Source organism: Rhipicephalus sanguineus, chromosome 4 (genome assembly GCF_013339695.2).
Source record: "Rhipicephalus sanguineus isolate Rsan-2018 chromosome 4, BIME_Rsan_1.4, whole genome shotgun sequence".
NCBI classification, from domain to species: Eukaryota; Metazoa; Arthropoda; class Arachnida; order Ixodida; family Ixodidae; genus Rhipicephalus; species Rhipicephalus sanguineus.
In genome coordinates this window covers 31,800,006-31,823,722 of record NC_051179.1, presented here as the reverse complement: position 1 = coordinate 31,823,722, position 23,717 = coordinate 31,800,006, and the positions used below count along the sequence as shown (strand labels likewise).

Here is a 23,717-nt window from a genome sequence, read left to right as displayed (position 1 = left end):
TACTCAGGATATGCCTGCTACATTCTGCAGTACAAGAAAAGGGCTCACCTGAAGATCGGACAGGGTTCTGCATCTCTATTTCCTCATCCTGAGACCCCAACAACATCAATAAATGGACTCTCACTGCTTCCTTGTGCATCTAAAGAAAGGAAAGAAAATAATGAGAAAACAAAGATTGACTTATGAAGTGTATCTAGTCACTCTCAAGTGTTCTGACAAGCATTCCAGCTCTGATACACTACAAACACAGAATTTATTAATTTTCATCGTTACGTCGAGCTGTAGCATAAAAAAGGTTCGTATCACCCTTGATACACCGCAACAGCAAACACTTCCTATCTTGGTGCTATTCTGGAGGAAAGCATGATAATAAGTGTAATTTTCTAGGGAACTATAGTTCTCTGAATGTGATATAAATAACATTTTGATGGCAATAGCTGCAATGTAATTAGAATTAGACCACTAAGAAATATACATTCGCACTATCTGTAACAATAAATTACTCTATGACATAGTATGATAAGACTAAGAAAACTGGTCTATATACAGCAATCTATTAGATAATTGAACTCGGTTTTTTGATAATTTTTGTAAGCAGACCACACTATGCCCAGCACATCAGAAACGACTGTGCTGATATTAAAGCAAAAATGCACAATAAACGGTTACACACGAAGAACATGGAAATGTGAGCATACAAATGCGTACTTAACTAGGCATAAAACCGGGTACAGCAATTTTTGGCTGGCAAACTTAAGAAGACATGAAGTCTCATGGAGCAATGTTGTAAAATGTTGTTCACTCTTAAAGGGAACAGATAGCCAATAACAAAGTTAATATATAACCATTACACCCTCCACTTTATCGTGAAAAAGGAAACGGCAGGAGACATATAAGTGATATCTATAAATAAAATAATGTCTGCATGCCTCGATGCCTTAATCACACTGTAACTGGTGACCAAATACAAATCAGTTGCCTCTTTGAAAGTGGACAGTAGGGTATATGATGCATCTAAACTGAAACATACCTGGTTCGAGAACAACATTGCCAAGATCCAGCTTAGAGACGAGCCTCGAGGAGAGAAGCGTTGATGAAGGGAGGGACGAGGAGCCCTCGCACATGCCACTGTCTATGGAGGAGCGCTTGGAAGATTCCGCTTCGGTGGATGAGCCGCCACTCATGTTGCCATCGGCTGACGCCCGCTTTGTCAGCCGACTGTGCGTGGATGTCGAAGAACCCTTTGAGCTTCGCACATGCTGCTGCTGCAGCAGCTGGCAGTGAGCACTGGAAAGGACAGCAGTGAAACATCAAAAGCAGAATGTTAGAAGGCATCCTTAATTGTGTACTTTACTCATAATCTAAGACTATGAGTGCATGTTCACTCTATATAGACGTTTTTATCAGAGAGATGGAGCATCTATTTTATGGACTGTTGCAAGGGAGTGCAAGAGCAGGAGGGGCTGTCTCTGAAGCGCTTATCAGTTTTTTGGGGGGTGTATCTACAATAGCCCAGAGGGTAATATACGGTGGCACCCAAGGAACCAGCTCTCATTGGAAAGATCTATGATGCACGCAAACATACAACAGAAAAAAAAATTGGGGCAACTACGTACTAGCGTTACAGACTGAGGAAGCAACAGAGCTGGTGGCGTTGCTTTCCTCCTTTCCCTACTCCTAACCCTCACTTCCCTTTCCCACCCCTTGCTAAATTGCACCATACATGGCTATGCTTGCTCTCTTTTTATTGCTATCTCTTTTTTTGTGTCTGTTTCTTTCTATCTCTCTCTCTCTGTCTATTTCTTTATCTGTCTTTCTATCTTCTTTTCTCTTTCTTTCCTTTCTTTCTCTCTTTCTCTGGCTTTCTCTCTCTATGTGCTCATTATCTCGCCCATCAGAGCTATTGCATCCCACTCTGGACAAATTGACGCACGTGTTCTGGGAGCAAAGCAGAAGATGAAGATGAGGACAAAGAGAGCGTGTGCTGGTTCATGATGATGATAGTTTCCTGGCCACACCATTCAGCATAACGAAAAGCTTAACAGCTCCACAGTAAAATTTGGAATAAACAGAGTACACATGAGGTGAAGGAACAGTCACCCTCTGCACCAGCTGCGGACTTCCTTTTATATTAGGTCTATGTTGGACTGTACCTGCTGGTGGAATCCTGCGAGTGCTGCTGTTTGGTCGCTGCTTGCTCCAGCTCTTCAGCGAGGCTGGCATGCCCACTGTCACGAGCCAGTGTGGTGGCCGTCTGGCCATCAGCATTGCAGGCAGTGGCAGCTGAGAGATTCCACTGAAGCAACAGCAAGGCCACCTCTCGTTGACCTCGAGCACATGCCCAGTGCTGAAAAAGGGCCATGAACAAAAGTGTATTCAGAGGCGGCATATAAGAGGACATGTCTCTATTAAGCAGTTAGAAGAAAGAAGTACAGTGCTGATTGGACTGAGTGGTGCAAGTACATCTATTTAATGGAATGAGAAACAAATTACACTCTAGAAGTCTACAGCAAAAATAAAAGGATAAGAACTCAGGCTATGCCAGTAGAAAACGTTTCCGTAATTGCAAATATGCCAGTCTTGCCAGGAGCATAGATTTGGCACAGAGAAAATACAAAAGCAAAAGATGGGTAGCAGCATCATATTAATCTTCACTGAGCTAAAACAGTCGATCGTCTATTAATAATTACAATAAAAGTGAGATTTTATGCACTTCAAGATAAACCAATATTCGATCTGGCAATTTTCCAGTTTTTTCTTTGCTTTTCATAGGATGATCAAGTTAACGGAGATACCACAATTTCTGCATAGTTTCAAAAAGACAAAGCTGTGCCTGATGATTTTGTACACCTAAGTCATACGTACCCCCTTCCCCCAACCCCCCCATAGAAAAATCAGGGCAGAATTTTACAGGCCTCAAGTAACGTGAGATAAAATAAACAAATGTGAATGAAGCCTTCATGTCCACTCTGTCAATGTGGTCGACCAAATGCCAACACTTGTGCACGCACTCCCTTGACTTCTGACGCGACGGCCTGGAGACATCATCACTGGTACCAACCAATAGGCACGCATTACTACTTCACTTCGCATCTTTTTCTCTCTTGGCATCGTTCCTCATACCCTCCTTTCAACAAAACAACCCCCACTGATTGCATCTTTAGACATATGTGGTAAATAGCGTGAAACGTAACTTTGACATTAACACCAGCAACTCAGAAAAGTTACCTCTGCACATTCCAAACAACAATTGTAGCACCTAAACCCATCCTACCCTACAAGGAAAGATGTGATTTAAGTAGGGGTGTGCGAATATTCGAAATTTCGAATATTTTTCGAATAGTGTTTGCTATTCGATTCGATTCGCACTGGAATTTTACTATTCGAACTATTCGAACTTCCCAAAAACAAATACAGTCAACGTCAGATTGAAAGTGACCCCTTCAGATTTTCAATACGCTTCACCTCATTACAATCTCGTATTGCGGCAAAGCTGCCTTTCAAGCTCCTTTACGGTCGAACTTAGCCAAGACAACGTCCGATTAAAAGTGGTCCCTTGATTTTTCAATATGCTTCACATCATCACACCCCCGTATTGCGGCAAAGCTACCTTTCAAGCTCCGTTACGGTCGAACTTTGCCAGAAGACAACGTCCAATAGGAAGTGGTCCCTAACTTTCGATATGCTTCACCTCATCACACCCCCGTATTGCGGCAAAGCTGCCTTTCAAGCTCCGCTACGGTCGCAAATGTATTAACTCAAGAAAACGCTGGTTCCAACATGGAGACGAAAGATGTGGCAGAGGTGGGGGCTTAATTAATGCTGTTTTGGACCTGAAATTTGGGCAGGAAGTCCGAAAAATCGGACGCCGAAGCTATTTAGCATCCAAAATTCGAGATGTTCTGATATATCGAAGTCTACGAGGCAGATTTGGGACTCCGGACTTGAAGGGAGCACACCCTTGTCTGCCACAGCAGTTGAAAGAGGAGGAGAGGCTGAGGAAATGGCATCCCTGCCTATCACGTGTAAAGTGTTGTAGGCAACACTTTGGCTGCACCAAATCATGTACATAAATACAATTCGGCCTCTACATTGCCTCATTCTTGATAAGAAAGAAAAACTATGAAATATGACCCCACCAGCGCTTCATCAACCTAGCGAAAAGAAACACTTTCATGTTGCTGTCTCACGAGAACATACTTAGGGATTCTCCACAACTTTTTCTGCGATCTCACTTCGAATTATTCGAAAAATGTTTGAGAAATATTCGAAAATTATTCGAAAATATTCGATTCGATTCGCACTCAATCTTTATTATTCGAATTCGCTTCGCACCCAAAATTTTGCTATTCGCCCAGCTCTAATTTTAAGTCCAAATAAACGAAAGAGGGGTGGGGGATTAAGAATGTAGAGAGTATAATCTGCTATTAAAGGGGCCCTGCAACACTTTTTCAGCATAGTCCGGAAGCGCTGCCGATCGGTAGCCGAGGCTCCTGAGATTATTGGAGCAAAACATAGCGCACCACGCGGCATGTAATTTACAATGAATTTTCGAAGTCAGCTAGAAATCGCTCGCTCTTCTATCGGAAAATGACGTCATAAACCCAAGTGACCCAAGTGAACACAAACGCAAAGTCCACGGCCGTGAGCTGATTTGAGCATTGTGAGCTGCATAGTTCGTGCTGCCACCGTGGGATGCCGTCAAGTGCCAGCGCCACTGAAAGTAAGCCACGCGTTCGAAGAAAAAAAACATGGCTGATCCCCCTTTCATAGGAATCGGTATAACACGAAAGCGAAACGTGTTTTCACAGGGGTAGTTTAGCGTTTATTGTGCATTGTTTCGCCACAAGGGTGCAGGAATGAATGCTATAGCAACAAATTGTAATGTCACGCGAAGAACGGCAAGCAGCTCTAAACTTGCAGCGCGCTCTAAAGCAGAAGGAACGCACGAAAAGAACACACACAGGATGAGCGCGAACTAACAACTGTCACAATTGTTACTTCTTTGTGCGTGAGCAGCGCGCTCCTTTCGGAAACGCGGCCGGTGCAGCGAGCGAAGTGACCTTCGTGCTCTCTGTAATGTCAACGGAAACTTGCGGTGAAAGCACAAGACGTACAAACTGCCCCCATCACGAGATAAGCGCGCACGCACGAGAGACACCCCCTGTGGAGGCACGCTCGCATCGCAACGCGCGGGGCGACGACCTTTAAAGCGCGCCCTCCGCGCCATCTCGCTAGTGATAAGAAGAACACGTTGAAGCCACCGAGATATGAGTACCGTCAACGGTAAATGGTGTATATAAATAGCTTGCCGTTAGTAAGCTGAAGAACGTACGCTCTGTGGCCGAGTAGTTTCGCGACGCGCGCTGCGGACGGAGGGGTCGTAGGTTCGACTCCCCGGAACGGAACTTTTTCTTGTAGTTTTTTCATTGCTATCTGTTAGTGTGTATTTACAACGTCATATCCGTGACGGAAATACGTCAGTGGAGCCGTGGTGGACCCCGGCATAAAACACTTTCGTGTTAAAAAAAAAAGAAAAGGGAGGGCTCAAGTTCATGACGCGCACTGACGGACGGACGTGGCTTCTTGCCCCCCTTGTCATACCCCCTTCCCCCCCCCCCCCTCTCTTCATAGCTTTGAGCACTCTCGCTGGTATGAAATGAGAGAGAAAGCGCTGAAAGCGTGCGACAATCCCTGTAACTCCACTCGTACTTGACGGATTCTAAAGCTTTTCGCGGCAGTCGATTCGTGAGGCAATAAACTCCTTTAATGAAGCCATTCGATGATAACTTGAAAAAATGTTGCAGGGCCCCTTTAAGACTACTGGCACAGCATATGAATATATAGTAATTACGAAAACGACGTACCAGCGGTGTGCACTGGGCGGCGTCTCTGGCGAGCGCGTCCACCTCGGCGTCGAGCGTGGGCGAGGGGCTCTGTAGGCGCCAGCGCAACAGGCAACGCGCCAGCCGCGAGAAGCCCAGCGCCGCGGCCAGGTGCAGCAGACTGAGGTCGGGTCGCGTCAGGGCGCGCACGGGCGACGAATCGCCACCGCCACGCGGCAGCCACGCGCCCCAGCGCAGCTCCTGGCACAGCGACACGAGCCGCTCTTCAAACGGACGCTGCCGGTCCGCGAAGCCCTGCACGCGAGGCAATCGTCGACTTCAGGCAACCTTCAACATTAGACAGGCAGAGGGGGCAAGCTGGTAGGTTTGCATGATAAATATCGTGTGTGTCAAGCGCTGTTTTACATTTATTTTTAACTCCAGCCTCATTGTAGTGATGTACCTTTTGACAGAACAGTGTGCCCACTAAATGCACACTGTATTTGACTTGGCTAATCTAGAGCAATGACCGAGTCCATATTGCACGGCTTAACTTTCTGTAATAGCCTGTAAGGGCTGACTAGTGTGAAGAAATGACACGAAGGTCGCAGAATTGGTCATTAAAATGTATGCCAGTGAAACAGCCAAGACATAAGACATTTTCACACGTACCAACACAAAACGAAGAAATGTCAGAACTCATGGTAACAAAACATGCGAAAAAAAATGCCGTGGCTGAACGCTGTAAAACCAAACTTGTCGAGCGATAGCAGCAACTACCGCAGCAAGCACGTCGTGGCAGTTTCCCGCGCGGCAAGCACACTTCGTATCGCCGACGTGGCAGTCACGTGACAGGAGTTGAGGCCTCGAGTACTTGCCTGAGCCAAAACGCCAGGGAAGAGAGTGCCACCTTTGTTTCCCAAGGAGAGCCTGGCTTCGACCATTTCCAGCCGCTCCAGCAATGAGAATTTGAGAGTGCCCTCTGCAAGGTAAATTAAAAAAAAAATTGAATATTTGCAACATTCTTGTGTTCTTTTACTGTTTTAAAAAGAAAGCCCGCGAGATATTTCAGTTTAGTAAATGTATTGCTCGAACTTGTCATGTATATACAGAAAGAGACACAGATAACAAAATTGTCCAAATGTAATATAAACCGTGCGAAAATATCCGTATAGAAATATGTGCGAACCTCACAAAAGAAAGCCAACACCATTTCTGATAAAAAGATAAGCTGCATGGAGCACATATTTACGTTTTTTTAGTCATAACTCATTTCATTTCCGCTTTCTGCTGAATTGACCGCAATGCGGAGCACATTTGTGAACGCAAATCTTGCCTTTAATTGTGTCTTCCCGGCAATAACAGTCTTGCTGCGGTGAAGCCACACGTGACGGCAAGATTCACACACGATACAACTAGCGCTCAACGTTTTCGGTTTTATATGCGCGAATCTCATGAAAGAAAAACCAGCACAATATACGATACAAGAAATCCCAAATCGCGATCTATCCACGTTTGTTTAGTCCCTTATTACATTTTTACTGTCTTGAATTGATCCGGTACGCAATTGTATACGCAAATATTGCCTTTAAATGTGTCTTCACGGCAATGCCAGTTCTACTACGGTGAAGCCACACGTGACAGTATGAGTCACTCGTAAGCAGCGTTCAACGTTTTCAGTTTTTTTTTTGCGATAGCACTTATAGAGAGCCTAGGGACGAATTTCTGCCGTTCCCGTGATGTTCCGCATTAAAGTACAAGTGCGGTAAGATCCTATCGGGTTCCACCCACTATGAGTGCTACGGAAAACGTGTGAGTGAGCCGATAAGAATGATGCCTTGAGTTGTTAGGCGTCCAGTTAGGGTAGGAGGGGGACGAACGGCCGTGTGGCCACGCAAGATATCCGCGCGCCTTATCTCGCGGATAATCGACGATGGGTGCAGATGCCGGCCTTTGCAAAGGCCGGCAAAGTCTCCACGCGCGGCCGCGCTATCGCGTTGATAACGTAACAGCACGGCGATACCAACAGCAATATCGCGAATGCGTCTCGAGCGTTTCCACAATTTCTATCGTGATAAGAAAATGTCCCTTGGTACAGTGCCCACGGCTCTAGGCGTTCATACACATGAACAACGGAAATATGAAATGACATCATGGTAAGTACGGCATGTACCTTGCTTGCATAAGAAGCCACGTGCATTGCTTTGGAAAAATGTAACTGCTGGTGATACACGCTGACGGATTTATCGCGAATACCGAATCTCTCGGGCATCTACAGAGGGTCTTGGTACTTACCGTCTACACCAAACCAATCTTTGGCCTTTTGAGTGCTGACGAGAGGCTGCTCACGGTACTCAAAGATGACTGAATTGGATATGACAAAGCCTTCACAGGCTACCTGGAGTGTTACTAATCCGGCTTCATGGGCTGGAAAAACAAAACATCACCGTTCAAGGTTCAGTAACACGGACCACAATCATGGACTGCCACAACTGCCACCGTAGTTAGCTTCCATGAACAGACAATGACAATTTTGACAAACGAGTATGCATCGTCTGATAGAAGAGTTTAGATCATGAAGCAAAGGCAGCAGAGTTCACTGTAAGAGGAGCAAATCGTATTCACTATGGAACACTCTTACTTAACATAAGTACAATGTAGTTTCTCAAAGATCAGTAGCAAATACTAATTAGGTGTGACAGAACTACAGATGACATGGTCTATCAAGAATGAGTACTAAATAATGAAAACAAAACAGTGAGCCTGACAGCTAGCAACACCTATTTAAACGTGCATCTTGTTGCAGGTAGATTCACAATAGAATTTGCATGTGAACAATTCACTAGCGATGTTTTGATGCGTTGAACCAAAATTTAATTTCCATAATTTTTACTGCTTATCACTAACACACCACGAATATGCAAAGCTACTATTCTGCAATGATGAAAGGGCCTATTTAAACAGAAGTGACGATGGGTCATTGCAAGTGCAGTGGTAGGTAATATCAAAGCACACTGGAATTTAGAGCAGATAGCAAGCAATTTTCATACAGCGAGCGCTTACCCGGACAGAAGCATCGTAGGACGCCGCTTTGAACAAGTGTTGTTGGTACACTGACTCCATCAAACAGAATCATATATGGCGATGATGACGAGTACCATGGCCCTGTGATCAGGACCTTTACACCACCCTGTGATTACAAGAATAAGAAACAATTATAGTAAAATATAATGCGAGCAAAGCACTTTAAATGACTGTGGCAATGCGCACACGAAGTATAACTTTAAGTATTACATAGTCAGGATGCAGATATCGGCAGAACTCTTTAAATAAATCCTTCCTCACTACACTGAACGTAGAGGAACTCAATTATTTGAGTGAAATAATAAATGTTGGCGTTGATTGCGTCGCCAGCTATTCTACAAGCAAAAAATATGTGTATGATGAAAGGGTGACAACATTAAGTATAACAAAATAGGTACCAGCAATAAGGGAGACTTCACAGATGACATAAAAATATTCACATAGAAAAAGACCTCAAAGACAGCAAACAATATACGCGAAGCGGTTGATATGGGTAGAATATTGTTCCGGCAGCATAGGCTCAGTGCTCAGTTCTGCCTATATTTAGAGGATTGGTAGTTACTTCGTAGTTTATGCGCTTGAGACAGCACGAGTAAGGAAATTCTTTTACGTAGGTGAATGCTCTTTCCTGAAAGAAAAATACTAAGTCTACACAGACTACAGGACATCTGTTACCATCTGCGATGCGCGCTAGTTAAGCTTGATAGCGAAGACTGGCCACTCACTTCTGTGTAGGACCAGTCAGGCGAGTAGTCGGTGATGTTGGCAGTGCCTTCTCGGTAGGTCATGCCCGAGTGCGACGATTGTGTGCTGGGCGTCTTGTTTGTTAGCGACAGGGTTCCACCGCTTCCCAATCCAGAAGAGGAAGACGATAAGGTGCTTCCTGTGCCGACAGATGACGGAGTGGTCGTTGTGGTCGCTGCCAGGTCGGAGTTGAAGTCGTCCCAGTTTGGTAGGTCAGTCAGCATGTCAAAGGTATCCAGGTTGAACACCTGCGTTGATAGGTGAAGGCGTGTTAGAATCTTGGGTCACATCCCTGGTATTAGGACATTGGAGCAGGTTTAAATTTGACATTTAGGTTACTTAGGGTGGTTACTTAGGGTGCTAATGTTTGTCTTCCTGCTTAGATGACTATCTTTTGCTTTCAGAGAACGCACTGAAGTCACAGATGCGACTATTGTAGAAAATCCCGACGACGTAGTGAAAGCTTAACATCAACTAGTCAACGTCCCTGGCCGAAATTCTCCCAGAACTCACAAGGTTCGGGTGCGGTCTAGTTGGAGTACTTGAACAGCAAGACAGATCATTGCTGCCTTGAAAGCGTGCTTTCCCACGCTATCACAAAAAAATGCGAAAAAGCCCGTCCTTTAAATGACTTGCTCTGGTGATTGCAAAGGGTAGAGGTTGTGGCAGAGGCTCAAAAAAAGATAAAATCAATAATGCAGTGCTCTTAAAAAACAAACTCAACTAACTTTATTACAGAGATCTCAAGAATCTTCGAAACTCGATGGTAACATGAACAAAAAAAAGGCTTTTTAATAGAGACATGCCACCAGGAGAATCCGAAAAACGCAGGTCGCAATAACAATTATAGCGATTGAGGGCTTATTACAGGCGTTGTGGAGAAAAACTTGTATTTCTTTTCGGCCTCCAAAAGCTTCTTCATGCGCCTTGAAATCTTAACACGGCTCTGCTCTTTTTTTTCACTACCACAAAAGTACGGTATAAGAGACCTCGCACTGAATCAAACATGACCAGACGCCAAAATGCATCTCTATGTTTCAATAAGCCGCGCAGCTTAAGTGAGGTGACTTATCACTTAAGGTTTGAGCTTATGACGGCGGCAGCGTGAGCCTTTTGTTACGACGCACACCCACAAAGTGCGGCAGCTCAAGTGTGCGCGTGCGCAAGGCCACGCACCTCTTCGTCGGGGGTGGAGATGTCGTTGTCGATGAAGTCCATAGGATTCAGGTCGACAGTGTCCGCGTCGGTGGGCCCGTTCTCACTCTTCACGAGCACCCCGCCACCCGACGACGAGTCCGACGAGGGCCTCCTATTGTGCGAGGAGGCGGCCAGGTTGGCGGTCAACGTCTTCTGGATGCCATCGTGGCTCAGGTCGAGGGAGTCGTCGAACAGCCCGCGGCCCTCGGTGGCCGACGCCGCAGGCTCCTTCGAGTCCTCGCCCATGAGACTGCTGCTGCACAGCTCCGGGTCCCTGTCCCCGCCGAATTCCATTTCTTCGCCGAGAACGCGGCACGCCGTGGTGGGTTCTTCCACCTTCACTTCGGTGCGCGTCGTGGTGATCGCAGCCGCCGCTTCGGAGCTGCTGCTGCTCGAAGAAGAGACCGAACATGGGGTTGTCGACGAAGCCGCTGCGCTGGATGCCGCTCCGCCGGTAGACGACGGCGCTTCGGCGACAGGCTCCTTGCAGACGGCAGCGCTACTGACCGCCGCGCCGCCGCTGCCTTCCGTGGAGGAGGAAGCCGCGGCGGCGGCGGCTGCCGCAGCGGCAGCCGCCGCGGTGCCCCCGGCGTTGCACAGGAGCGTGACGGGCGTCACGGAAGCGGACGTCAAGCCCGTGGCCGCGGCCGCGCTGTTGAGGATGAGCAAGCCGCCGCCTCCCTGCAGCTGCGACAGGTTGAGGATGAAGGAGGTGGTCGTGGTGGCGGCTGCGGCGGGCGCTCCCGCGGCGCCGGCCTCCCGCACGGGCGCCGCAAGGATGACGCTGCCGCCGCTCGCGGCGCCGCCGGATGCAGCGGCTGCCGCGGCGGCGGCGCGGCCCTCCTTGTGGCCCAACGTCACCAGGGGGCCGCCGGCGGCCGTCACCACTGACGAGGACGAATGGGGCGGCTGCGGCACGGGCGTGGGCGTCGACGATGTGGCCGCGGCACAGCGCGTCTTCGGAGAGATGATGCGGTGCAGGCTGTGGCCGCACTTCTTGGACGCGTTGCCGCTGCTAGCGCCGCCACCCCCGACGACGACGTCGGCGGTTGCCGTCGTGCCAGCGGCGGCAGGCGATGGCGTCGACGACGAGGCGGCCGAGAAGGTCTGCGGCGCGGAGGTGGGCGCCGGCGGCGGCGTGGGCGTCGAGGCGGGCGACAGCGACGTCTTTGTCGTCGAGTCGCAGGGGCATTCGTGCGTGCGTGCACCGCTTCCGCCGCCGCCCGCGTTTCCGCCGCTACCGGCGCTGCCTTTAGCCCGCTGCTTCTCCATGAGCTGCTGCACAATGGCCTCCACCGTCTCGGCCGTCTGCGAGAGCATGGCATGTCGGGAGATCAGCGCGTGCGCTTTGTGAAACGAGCGAATGACAGGCAACGAGGGGAGTTTATCACAAAGAAAGCGTGTTGTCGGGATATTCAGTGATATCGTATAGTTGCTCATCTCGTAAAACAGATAAAAGGTCCTGAACTGTTACTTGGTCCGCGCGTAGCTATGATACCAAGATTGGTTGAAAACGTTGGACCCTTCAAAGGAGGTTCTTACGGAGAGCTGACACGTTACCAAAAGCACAAGTGAGTGTGACAGCGGCTCTTAAGACAAGTACATTGATTAAAATTGCGCTGCTACCGACGTGCCTTATTCTTTAGTATCTCACCTGGCTCGACAGACAAAGTTGAAGAGAGTCGGTTCAAGAAACGGTAAGAGATTTCACTCACACTTATTAATAAGCACTTTTTTTTTTGCTGGCTAGTTGATTCATTCTGAACTTGTGAATGTACTAGTGACACACATGCACATTCTGCTGATTGTGTCCTTTATAAGTTCACACTTATTAGGATCGAGGAGCAAAACAGAAAAAACAAGGACGACATGTAGAGATAGCCTCGTGTACTATCAGTTAAATGTCCGAGCATGCGGCATATTCAAGATACTTCTTACGTGAGCCACACATGACTCGTTAGCATCGCGGTGTAGGAATTGATGGTGTACTCACCGACACCTCTAGCTCATTGTTGAGGTCCGGCTCGTTTTCGCTGTAAACTGCGGGATAAAGAAAGGGAAGGAGAGAGAGAGAGAGAGAGAGAGAGAGAGAGAAAAGAAAGCGTTTGTACAGATACTTAAGAAATGAGCTTAGAGCGAACAGTTCCAACCCCTCAAAGGCTGTACGCGGCTCTACCAATGTGCAATCAAATCATATCAAAGCATTTTATTTCCCAGAAAGAAAAAGGTTCTGGAGAGGTTCACTGGATAAAAGCTGTTTACGGACAGCTTGACAAGGTCAGTGAGCCCTTGAAACGGTAATTGGGACAATGAAAGTAAACATAACATATATAAACTAACTTGTAATACCAAATTACGGTGTAAGAAAAACTGCATACATGAAAACTACTACAAAACATCCGGATACCAAAAATACCACAGAAGATAGCTACATGGGCACAAGCAAAATAATAAAAAAAGTGAATGTTAAATGTGAATGTTAAAGCTAAACATTACTACAGCGGTGAACAGTAAGCGCCGCAGAAACTTCAACATCCTATTATATAGGTAAGCATTAGAGACTGAAACGCCCTTACGACACAAACGAAGTGCGAGATAGTATGTCGTTAACAACATGGGGAGGATTCTCACAAATATTCTTTCTTCTTTTGGAAACATGGGAAGAAGAAAAGGAAACATCACGTTAACATATCAACAAAACCATATGTGAAAATGATGTAAAATTCGTCTGCTACGGTGTCCAAAGCCGACAACACTTTGTCGCATGTTAATATATACGGTACAGTTATACCTTGATCAGGACGTCTATAAAAGTCACGCAAACCAGGTAACAACGTCAAACGAAGCTCATTCATCGCGCTATAACCCTTTAGAATGATGGAGTGGCAAGTAGCCCAAACCATTACCCTTCTACTCATACCCTCGGATGGTTATTGGAAACAAGAGGCACTCACACATGGGCTTGAGTTGCGAGACGAGCTCGTCTTTGGTCCACTCCTTCTTATCCGCGCAGTAGCTCAGCGTGGGCGCGATCACCATCTTGTTGTCGTCGCTGTACGGCACGTTCAAGTAGTGTACCAGCACGATGTCTGGGTTCTGCGAGGAGGCCTACGCCATCAGTCGCACCAGCACACCACTAATAACCTCCTACGGAATATTCACTCATCTTCAGTGCATCTACACAATCGTCATCTAGTTATGCGCAGCGCATATGCTGTAACATATCAGATTGTAGCTGAACCGTTGGCGTTTTCGATTAAAGAGGGCCCCCAGCAACAACTCAAGGACATACCGAACATTAAGGCTCAAACTATAACAAACAGGAAATGCCTGTCTTTGCGTAAAAAATGCAAGAGGTCAAAGTGAACAACAAGTCAGAACGAGAGTCTCGTGATGCTGCGCGCACAGTCTGGGCTAATTTTAGGAAATGGATATACACAGCAAAGCAATCTACTAATAAGAATACCAAAGAACGTAAATAACAAAGCGAAATGAAACCGGGGATTCATACGCAAATATCGCAGCTAGAAAAAGAAGGAGTAGGTAGCCACATATTTATAATGCCATCACCATGTATTAGAAGAAATAGCATGTGTTCCCCTCATACCTGTGCGCACAAAAAATGCTGCTAATTCTATCTGGAACATCATCAAGAATAAGAACTGAATACATAACATAGAAGCGGATTAATATCAACTGACCGTGCACAAAGAAAATGAAAACGCGAAATAAGAAATACAGAATAACGAACACAATTAATGAGTCGTACCATTAGCTAACTTTTGGGGCATTAAGATAAGCGATCTGCTCCGACTCGCCTAATGGACCAAGCTGCGGATTCGGAGAATGCCGGTTGGCAGAAGTAACAGCGTTTTCGTTCGATGCGGTGTTCAGAATGCAAGTGCACTGCGTTATTGCATTTCAGTTCTATAGGATAGTGCAAAGTTTCGCATTCATCAGGAATGACTTCCGTGCTTCACGTATAGACAATAACGAGACCGTTCTCTTTTCCAGCTTAAAGAAAAAAAATGGAGAGAACTAGGGGCTTTTCTTTCCTAAGCAGGAAGGAGTGCTAGTTCTTTCTTTCTTTCTTTTTTCTTTCTTTCTTTCTTTCTTCTTTCTTCTTTCTTCTTTCTTTCTTTCTTTCTTTCTTTCTTTCTTTCTTTCTTTCTTTTCTTTCTTTCTTTCTTTCTTTCTTTCTTATATAAAGATCTCTCCTGCTAAATGAGCAGTACAAATGGCGACGAAGCACGCAGAAAAAAGGAAACAATGTTGGATATACGCTACACAGTGTCCGCTCTAATGCGCACCGTCCGATGCAGAAAGCAGGGCAGCCGGAATAATAATAATAAAAAAAAAAACGCGGCGAAAACGCTATCGCCGCACACGAACTTCGCCTCTGTACGATCCGAACAATTCGCCTAATGAGAGACCCAGATGATAGCTCGCGCCGCATGTACGACTACGCGGCAGCACTCGGGGAAAAGCCGGTACAAAGCCTAAAGAACTCCGCACGCGTTAAATCGAAAGAAACTACAGCAAAAACGAAAACAAGTACCTGGCCGCGTCTTTTCGCCCGTTGCAACTGCGCGAAGAGCAAGAGCACTGCGGAGAAGCCGGCGTTACACGAGCAGTGCGGGAAAGCCAGAAGACTGCTTCCAAACGAGCGCCCGGAGCGCGCGCTGCTGTTCGACGAGGAATATTCATCAAGCCGGACGGCAAGCCCACGCTGGCGCTTCGCCGCGCGCCGAAGCCCTTCCCATTCCCGTTTCATCCATCTTCGTTAGCTCCGATGTCCAACAACAGCGGATCAAGTTCATCGCGCAGCGCGCGCGACTCGCCTAGCGGAGGCTGCGGCGGCGGCGGCAGCTCGCACGCTACGTGAAGTACTGCGGAGCAGGCGGACTACCCTCGACCTGCAGGTCGTTAGATGCCAGAGCCTGAACAAACCTACACCGCGCCGGTGCATTTGCGGTATCTACGCACAAACATACACAAAAAGATAAACAAGAGTGACGGCCGGCTGTGGCGTTGAGGGATATATATAACTTCTGCGCAAGCTGCGGGCCATCAGTTCGAGGAACGCTCACCCCTTTGACGCACGCTTTGAGGAAGCAAAGTCGCTACGGGCGCGGCCGTAGGGAAAATGAAGACTAATAGACGCGGCGACGCGAACATCTTTCGGATTTTGTGTACGCGCGCACGTGCACGTGCGTGGCGTATCTGGAGGCTGCCGTATATTTAGACACACGCCCCGCAAGGGCAAGCGCGACGCTCAAAAGAACAAGTAAACGTGTCTGTTGCCGAGGTAGATGTTTGATCGTGTCGGCGAGCTTTGATGATCGACGTGTATGGGGGACTGGTGACACGAACGAATCCTCGTACACAGCGCGCGAAAACGAATGCGAAGGGTCAAGTTAGTCTGGACGAATGCGACGGCGAAGATCCTTACTGAGACGCGATTGCTTTTACGTACGTCCGTTTGATGTTATAGCAATGAAGTACCAAAAAGAAAGATTGATCGGAAACGGCCAATTACTACAAAAGGAACGAAGAGCAAAAATTCAGTTTATTATGCACGATAACACGAAGACTACAAATTATGACTATTGATAAATCAGTAATTAATAAGGCAAATTTATAACACCCACCCCGCCGCCCTTTAACAAAGATTTGATTGTTAGTGGACGACCAAGTCACTGGTCTGAGGATGAGTAATGCTAACTTGCATTTTTTACTGTTTTTTGAAATACTGGCTGCCGCCTCACGAGATTATGTAGGAAATGTTCCAGGAGAGTTATGTAAAGCAAGTACAGTAAATGACAAGAATAACGGCGCACAAACGTAGCGTTTTGGGCGTGTTGTTATGACATGATGTACTCTTGAACGAAAGGAGGAGGATGGATCGAGGGCTCGTTGTTTTTGTTGGACTCAACCTTAATGAAAACCAACGGACAATGAAGCCAAGGAAGATATAGGGGACATTATTTGTAGTCCTTTAACTGCACTATAGTAATTAGGATATAAGTGTAAAGCAATGATGATGTAGTCTTTAGCACACGAAAATGTGAGGACACATAGAGAAGTGGGACACGAGTTGCAAAATCACCTTGGTTATGCAACTGAACTGCGTATAAAGCGCCTTCCTAAGGAATGCTTGTGCTCAGGACAAGTTGAATTAGTTTTGACAAACAAGAGAGTACAGAAAAACCAGAACGGACAAAGAACACACACAACAAACGCTGTAATATATGTCTCTATTGTTCATTCCGTATTGGTTTACAGACGCGCCCTAAGCCAATCACGATGCTGGAGAAAACAGACATGTCGTTGACAATAGACAATAGAGAACTGTCTCGTCTCTTCGCCTGTCATGTCGGCAGCGCTGTTCTGGCATAATTAGTGAGGCGTACAACCTAAACAATACCTGTGGAGAACACAGACGCCACGGCAGGATCGCCGAGTTACAATGGCGTAAACTGAAACTCGGGACGAGCTTGACTCGGAGCGCTGAATGTTCACGTCCCAATCAACCCATTATACAGCGCCTATACTGCAGAGAAGAGACACGTACCTGAAGGAGCCAGTAGCAGCGGCGGTGAAAGGTTGGCAGAATCGCAGAGTGAACATAGCACCCGTAGATGCACTGAAAAGAATAAAAAGGAAACACGTTTTACAGTGCGTGAGTTTGCATCGCGTCGCGATAAAAAGAACACACAGATGGTGCACAAGAATTCAGCCAGAAGAAAGAGAAGGAGAGAGAGAGATGCTTTAATGAAATACTGGATATGTTAGCCTGGCTATTCGTCTAACGTGCGACTCCAGGTGCTGGGCGATGGTTATGACATATGCACTGATAAACACATAACAGCACATACAGCCACACACACACATACACATACATAGATTACACTATTAACAAAGTTTCGTTAAGGCTCGTGGTCCGCAAGAACGTCAACAGCGCTTTCGTGGCGCGTAACACACAGGTGGTTCTTTGCCATGGGTCGAGAATATGCCGCAGTTTTAAGCTCTAGTACCGTTGAAGGTGTAGTGCCGCTTTCAGACACTTGTCTCTCTGAAGCGTGTCGCCTGCAGTCACACAAAACATGTTGCAGGTCTTCTGGGGCGTTACATTGAATGCATATGGGCGAGTCAGACAGTTTAATCTTGCTCTTGAAGTAGCAGTTCGTACAGGCGACGTTTAGTCTAATGCGGCGTAGGTATGTCTGTGTTATAACAATATATAGCCAACACTTTGTTCGCCAAGTATCTGTGGAACAACCAACTTACCACCATACAGCCGAAACTAGCCATTATTCAGCCAACATAATGCGGCGCTAGCCGACATTTGCCAAAAGTGAACGTGTTCTTTCAAAAGAGGGAGACAGCCGCGTACGGATACACTTGAAAATGAATTACGACATGGGACAAGGACGGTTATTCGTGATACGAGTTTCAAGCGGTCACTTTGTCCTAAATGTGCACGCTGCCTTTTACAACCTAGAGTAGATAATCTTATATTTAGACATAAGCATGAGAGACAAGTTCTCGCAGACCTGTAGCGTAAAGAAAAAAAAAAGAAAGAAAACGACTCGAGCGGCTTGAATGCAGCTGCTGTCAGACCCCTTTTTGGAAAACAGGCGGGTGGACCTTCCAAAGCAGGATCCAGGGTCCGGCTCTGAAGTGGCGTGTACGTTGATAGGAGAGCAGCCCTTTCGTCTCCAATTAGACCGGACACGGACGCGGCGCAGAACTAATGTGCCTACCCATGACTTCGTGCGCATGCGCCGCCAAGTACTTAGAATCGTCGTTGTGCTCCCTGTATAAGAATTCCTTTCTCGCTGTCAGCTCCTTCCTCCGATGTCATGTAGGCGCTCAAATTACATTAGGACGATAAAGCTGCGCGACACTCGAGTGTTTCCTTCAAATGACAACGACTTTGCGAGCTTGAGGCCAACAGGCTGGATAAAGTTTCCAGCTTTCAAAGATCGTGTCACGATAATTAGCGCTGCGTCTCCCCAATTCTTTCGTTACCACCAGCGCTCTAGATTTCGCCACACCGTTCGTAACAACAAGATTTTCGTCATCCACACGTACAAAGCCGGGTTCGACCTTTCGTCGCTTAATGGAACTCTGACGTCCCTTCTTTCACTCCGCATTCTTCTCTCCGTACTTTGCGAGTCTCACCTGCTCCATAAATGACACCGGCGCCGCCAGCGCGCGCCACACTAAAAGGACGACTCGCTATTCATAAATCAATTACCGAGCTTCAAAGCGTCCTCGCGCATTAAAGGCCTAACTGCGTGCACCTCCCAAAAATTCGTCTGGAACTTTGGACGCCACGTAAGACACAAAGAAACGAAGAGGTCGCAGACAAACTAAGAACATAAGGAGAGAACGCTTGCTTGGAGGCCTTCCAGTCGCATTAGCTGTACACCGGTCTCACAAGTTCCGTGCAGTGCGGCGAACGGTAGAGCTCCTGTCAACCAATCGCTAACGAGAGCCACCTGCTTACTCCAGAAAAAAGGATAAGATTCACCCAATGTGCGCTACGGATCCTTTCATAAACCTCCCACACACTCAACGTCTCACTGAACGTAATAAAAAAAGCCCTTCCTTTGAGACGGTATAACGCAAAGATTCATTTATGTTCAAACTTTTTATCGATATACGTTGACTGTAAAAGCATTCCGTTCGCTCGATTATGTTGCCACTCGCGCTTATCCCTTTATTTGTGATGTGATCGGGTTTTACACACAAGAACTGTTACCACCGCTCGTAGCGAGCCGCGCCACAATGTTTAGAAACTTCGCGACTGTTTTATACTGTTCCGTTAAGATTACACGGAGGACAAGAGTAACCCAGTTTGTTCTGGAGCTAGCGCGAGCACCAGCGTTAACGCTGGAAGGTTCGATAAGGCATCTAGAAAAGCCGACGCATTCCACAGACGAGCAGTCCACCGACAGCAGACGACTGCGATTGCCGCTATCAGTGTATAGCGTGTGTTGCTTGTACCGTCACTTTTCATTTCATAGGCACAAGTTTGCTCAATAAAGAGTTTTCTCTTTAACAGCCTGACTGCTTCCTTCTTCACCGTCACGACCACGTGGCAATATTGTTTTCTTATCATAAGTTGGTCACAACTGGCCGATAGTGATAACCCAGGCGGAGCGCCGCTTTGAAAACTTGCACAGAAGAAAAACGATATAGCGATACTGAATTTTAAGTGTGTCTAGCATCTCGATTTATCACGTACTGTTCCTTAGCCTTGCAGCGCAGCGCAGCGTTCCACCATGTCTTAGAACCGACTCGTTCACTCCAACACATCCTTGCAACAGAATCTTTAGGTTACTCTATAGTCCTTTTTCTCTGTATTCTGATCGGATGACAAGACCCGTAGGTTCCACTGCACTGCATGGAATTGGCGACACGCAGTATAAGACTATCCCTCGTCGTCCGTTCGCCCGCCCTTCCTGCATGCACACCGCATACCGTCGTTCTGCATAAAGCGGCCCCTATCCTGTCCGCCTTATAACGCATAACGCCAAGATGCGTGGGAAGGGGCACGCTTACCATTAGTGCAGCGTGGTGTTTATGCGTATGTGCGTGACGGGTGTATAAGGAGGATCAACTCGACGAAGAAGACGCTGACGCACGTGCGCCATACGTAGGAGGTGGACGCGCAATGTTCAACGTCACGCAGGCGTCGCACGCACGCTCGGGCCAAGCCGCGACGGTAATTCCTCGCCTCGCCGGAATCGCCGGAGCTGCGCCAAAGCCATTTAGGCTAATTCCACCAGCGACGGAGCGGTGGTGGCAGGCCCTTCCCGGAGGAATATCTGTCAGAGCGTTGGCGCTACGCGTCGGACTATGCTGTACGGGACGTCGGGCTTAATCCGCGACGCGCTTGATCGAGAACGACGCGGACGACAAGGGACAGCTGCAGTACGTGGTGAGGAAGGAGCGTTAAGCGGGGGCGCTTCGCATTACACGGAGCTTCATTTGTGAGCTGCTCGCCCTCTCTACCCTCCCTCTCTTTCTAACTTCGTATTCTTATCCTCGCCTTAACAGCGCTGCGCGTCAGTCTGGCTGCCAATTAGCCGCATGCCCGCGAGATATACGGGCGCGGCGTAGCGAAGAAAGTGGCGATGTAATGCTATTACTTGGTCAAGAATTTAATTATAAGGTGCGGTGACGAACGTTTTGCACGGAGTGAGCGGTGTAAAAGAAACAAGACAAAACAATAAGACCGCTTACCCTGGCCCTGCGAGGTCACTACCACCGTGCGACACTATCTAGCGCTATGTGTAGTATGTATACAGTACGTACTCTATCTTAATGTGGTTTTAACTGCGCCAGAAACGCCGACCACAGAATACAAGAAGACACTATGCACGTGTTGTCATCTCGTCTTATGTTATCCGTGCTTCTAGTGCAGTTAAAACCACTATCAGAGATGAACTTTCACCAAGTAGCCCAACTTTGTTCTCTACTGAGTACTACATTAGCGTATTTGAAAATTTAGAAAGCTAAAGCACAGAAAATCGTAAGATCACGTACAATGTGTATGTACTTTCTTTGACATAATCTCTCTCACTCCATATATATATATATATATATATATATATATATATATATATATATATATATATATATATATATATATAATATATATATTGTCACGTTTAATACAAAGGCGGCGATACAAGGCCCCAAGTCCCGAACGGGGTCGGCACAGCATAGCCAAAACAAAGGCACTGGCGCGAGAGCTACTGCGTCTTCGTCTGCCTCTTTCTCGCTGGCATATTAAGCGCGTGGCATTGCTCCTCCTCCCGAAGGAGCATCGCCTCGATGCTCAACGAAGCATTTACGGTAAACATAAACGAAAACCTAATGTCATCAATGTCGCAATGTGTAGTATGGTTTTAACCGCACCACGTGCACAATCTCGGGTCGTGGCTGTCGGCGTCGTGGTGGTTGGCTTCCGTCCGGAAGGACTTCGTAGTTGACGTCGCTCACTCGTCGCAACACTTTGTAAGGGCCGAAATACCGACTGAGAAGCTTTTCAGAAAGACCTCTGCGGCGCACGGGGGTCCATACCAACACTTGGTCGCCCGGTTGGTAATCGACTTGTCTGTGGCGGAGGTTGTAGCGCCGTGTGTCGACGTCCTGTTGTTTCTTGATGTTAACGCGGGCCAGTTGGCGTGCTTCCTCGGCTCGTTGCACAAAACACTCAGCATCTTCGTCAAGATTGTCGATGTTGTCAATGTCGCAGGGGAGCATTGCATCCAACATCGTCTGGACATCACGACCGTATAGGAGACGAAACGGCGTGAAGCGTGTGGTCTCTTGCGTAGCGGTATTGTACGCGAATGTTACGTAAGGCAGCACATCATCCCACATCTTGTGCTGTACGTCTATGTACACAGACAGCATATCAGTCATCGTTTTGTTCAGCCTTTAGGTCAATCCGTTTGTCTTTGGGTGATAGGCTGTTGTCTTGCGGTGCGTGGTGCAACTTAGCTGAAAAACCTGCTCAAGGAGCCTTGCCGTAAACGCCGTTCCTCGGTCTGTGATGACGCAGGAAGGAGCGCCGTGGCGTAGTACAACGCTCTCGGTGAAAAACTGAGCGACTTCGGAAGCTGTGCCTTTGGGAAGAGCCTTCGTTTCAGCGTAGCGGGTTAAATAATCTGTAGCGACGATTATCCACTTGTTTCCCGAAGACGACAAGGGAAATGGGCCCAGGAGGTCCATGCCGACTTGATCGAAGGGTGTTCTGGGTGGCTGGATAGGGTTAAGTAATCCCGCAGGCTTAACAGATGGGGACTTTCGGCGCTGGCATTCGCGGCAGGCTTGAACGTATTGTTTAACGCAAGCGGTAAGTTTCGGCCAGTAGTATGACTTGCGTACCCTAGCGAGGGTTCGGGTGATGCCCAGGTGGCCAGATGAAGGTTCGTCGTGGCAGGCAAATAGAATTTCGTCACGAAGCCCTGCTGGAACGACCAATAGAATAGTTTTGTTGCTGGCAGCAGCGTTCTTCTTGTACAACACGCTCTGTCGCAAACAAAAGGATGACAATCCGCGAGCGATATTCGGGGGCAGAGATACGTTGCGGCCTTCTAGATGTTCCATTATAGGTCGCAATCCAGCGTCTGCTCGCTGCCGTGTAGCTAAGTCTGTTATGCTTACGGCTCCAAGAAAAGGGCAGTCATCTTCGAGGTTTTGAGCGGGAGGTTCAACTGGCGCGCGTGATAACGTGTCTGCATCTTCGTGTGCGTGACCTGACTTATACACGATAGTGACGTCGTACTCCTGCAGACGTAAGCTCCACCGTGCTAGTCGTCCGGAAGGGTCTCTTAAGTTCGCGAGCCAGCACAGCGAGTGATGATCCGTCACTATCTTGAATGGGCGGCCATAGAGGTACGGTCGAAACTTAGCAAGTGCCCATACGACGGCAAGGCACTCCTTCTCCGTGGTACTGTAGTTGGACTCCGGGCGTGATAGGGTGCGACTTGCGTAAGCGATGACTTTTTCAACTCCCTCCTGCCGCTGTACGAGCACCGCGCCCAGACCGATGTTACTGGCGTCGGTGTGAATTTCTGTTTCGGCTTCCTCGTCGAAGTGCCCAAGAACAGGAGGTGACGCCAGGCGATGGCGAAGCTCGGTGAATGCAGTTTCTTGTTCAGAGCTCCAAACGAACGGTGTGTCGTCTCTAGTGAGTCGAGTAAGTGGTTCGGCAATTTTCGAAAAATTTCCTATAAAGCGCCGGTAGTATGCACATAGCCCAAGGAACCGCCGAACACTTTTCTTATCGGCAGGAGTCGGGAAGGCTGCTACAGCGGTGGTTTTCTCGGGGTCAGGACGGAC

The 23,717-nt window shown here is 47.6% G+C and overlaps 1 protein-coding gene across 1 annotated transcript in view; it reads right to left on the bottom strand.

Moving 5' to 3' along the window:
* LOC119391122 (calmodulin-binding transcription activator 2) overlaps positions 1-23,717 on the bottom strand; it is a 509,376-nt gene that overhangs the window by 15,935 nt on the left and 469,724 nt on the right. The window contains exons 6-18 of the mRNA XM_037658797.2: positions 17,425-17,496; positions 13,805-13,946; positions 12,844-12,890; positions 10,830-12,158; positions 9,635-9,901; positions 8,889-9,015; positions 8,121-8,252; positions 6,704-6,807; positions 5,868-6,140; positions 2,154-2,347; positions 1,031-1,287; positions 476-486; positions 49-139 (exon numbers count right to left, since the gene is read on the bottom strand). Coding sequence (XP_037514725.1) covers positions 49-139; positions 476-486; positions 1,031-1,287; positions 2,154-2,347; positions 5,868-6,140; positions 6,704-6,807; positions 8,121-8,252; positions 8,889-9,015; positions 9,635-9,901; positions 10,830-12,158; positions 12,844-12,890; positions 13,805-13,946; positions 17,425-17,496 — 3,046 coding nt within the window. The remainder of the gene's footprint in view (positions 1-48; positions 140-475; positions 487-1,030; positions 1,288-2,153; positions 2,348-5,867; positions 6,141-6,703; positions 6,808-8,120; positions 8,253-8,888; positions 9,016-9,634; positions 9,902-10,829; positions 12,159-12,843; positions 12,891-13,804; positions 13,947-17,424; positions 17,497-23,717) is intronic.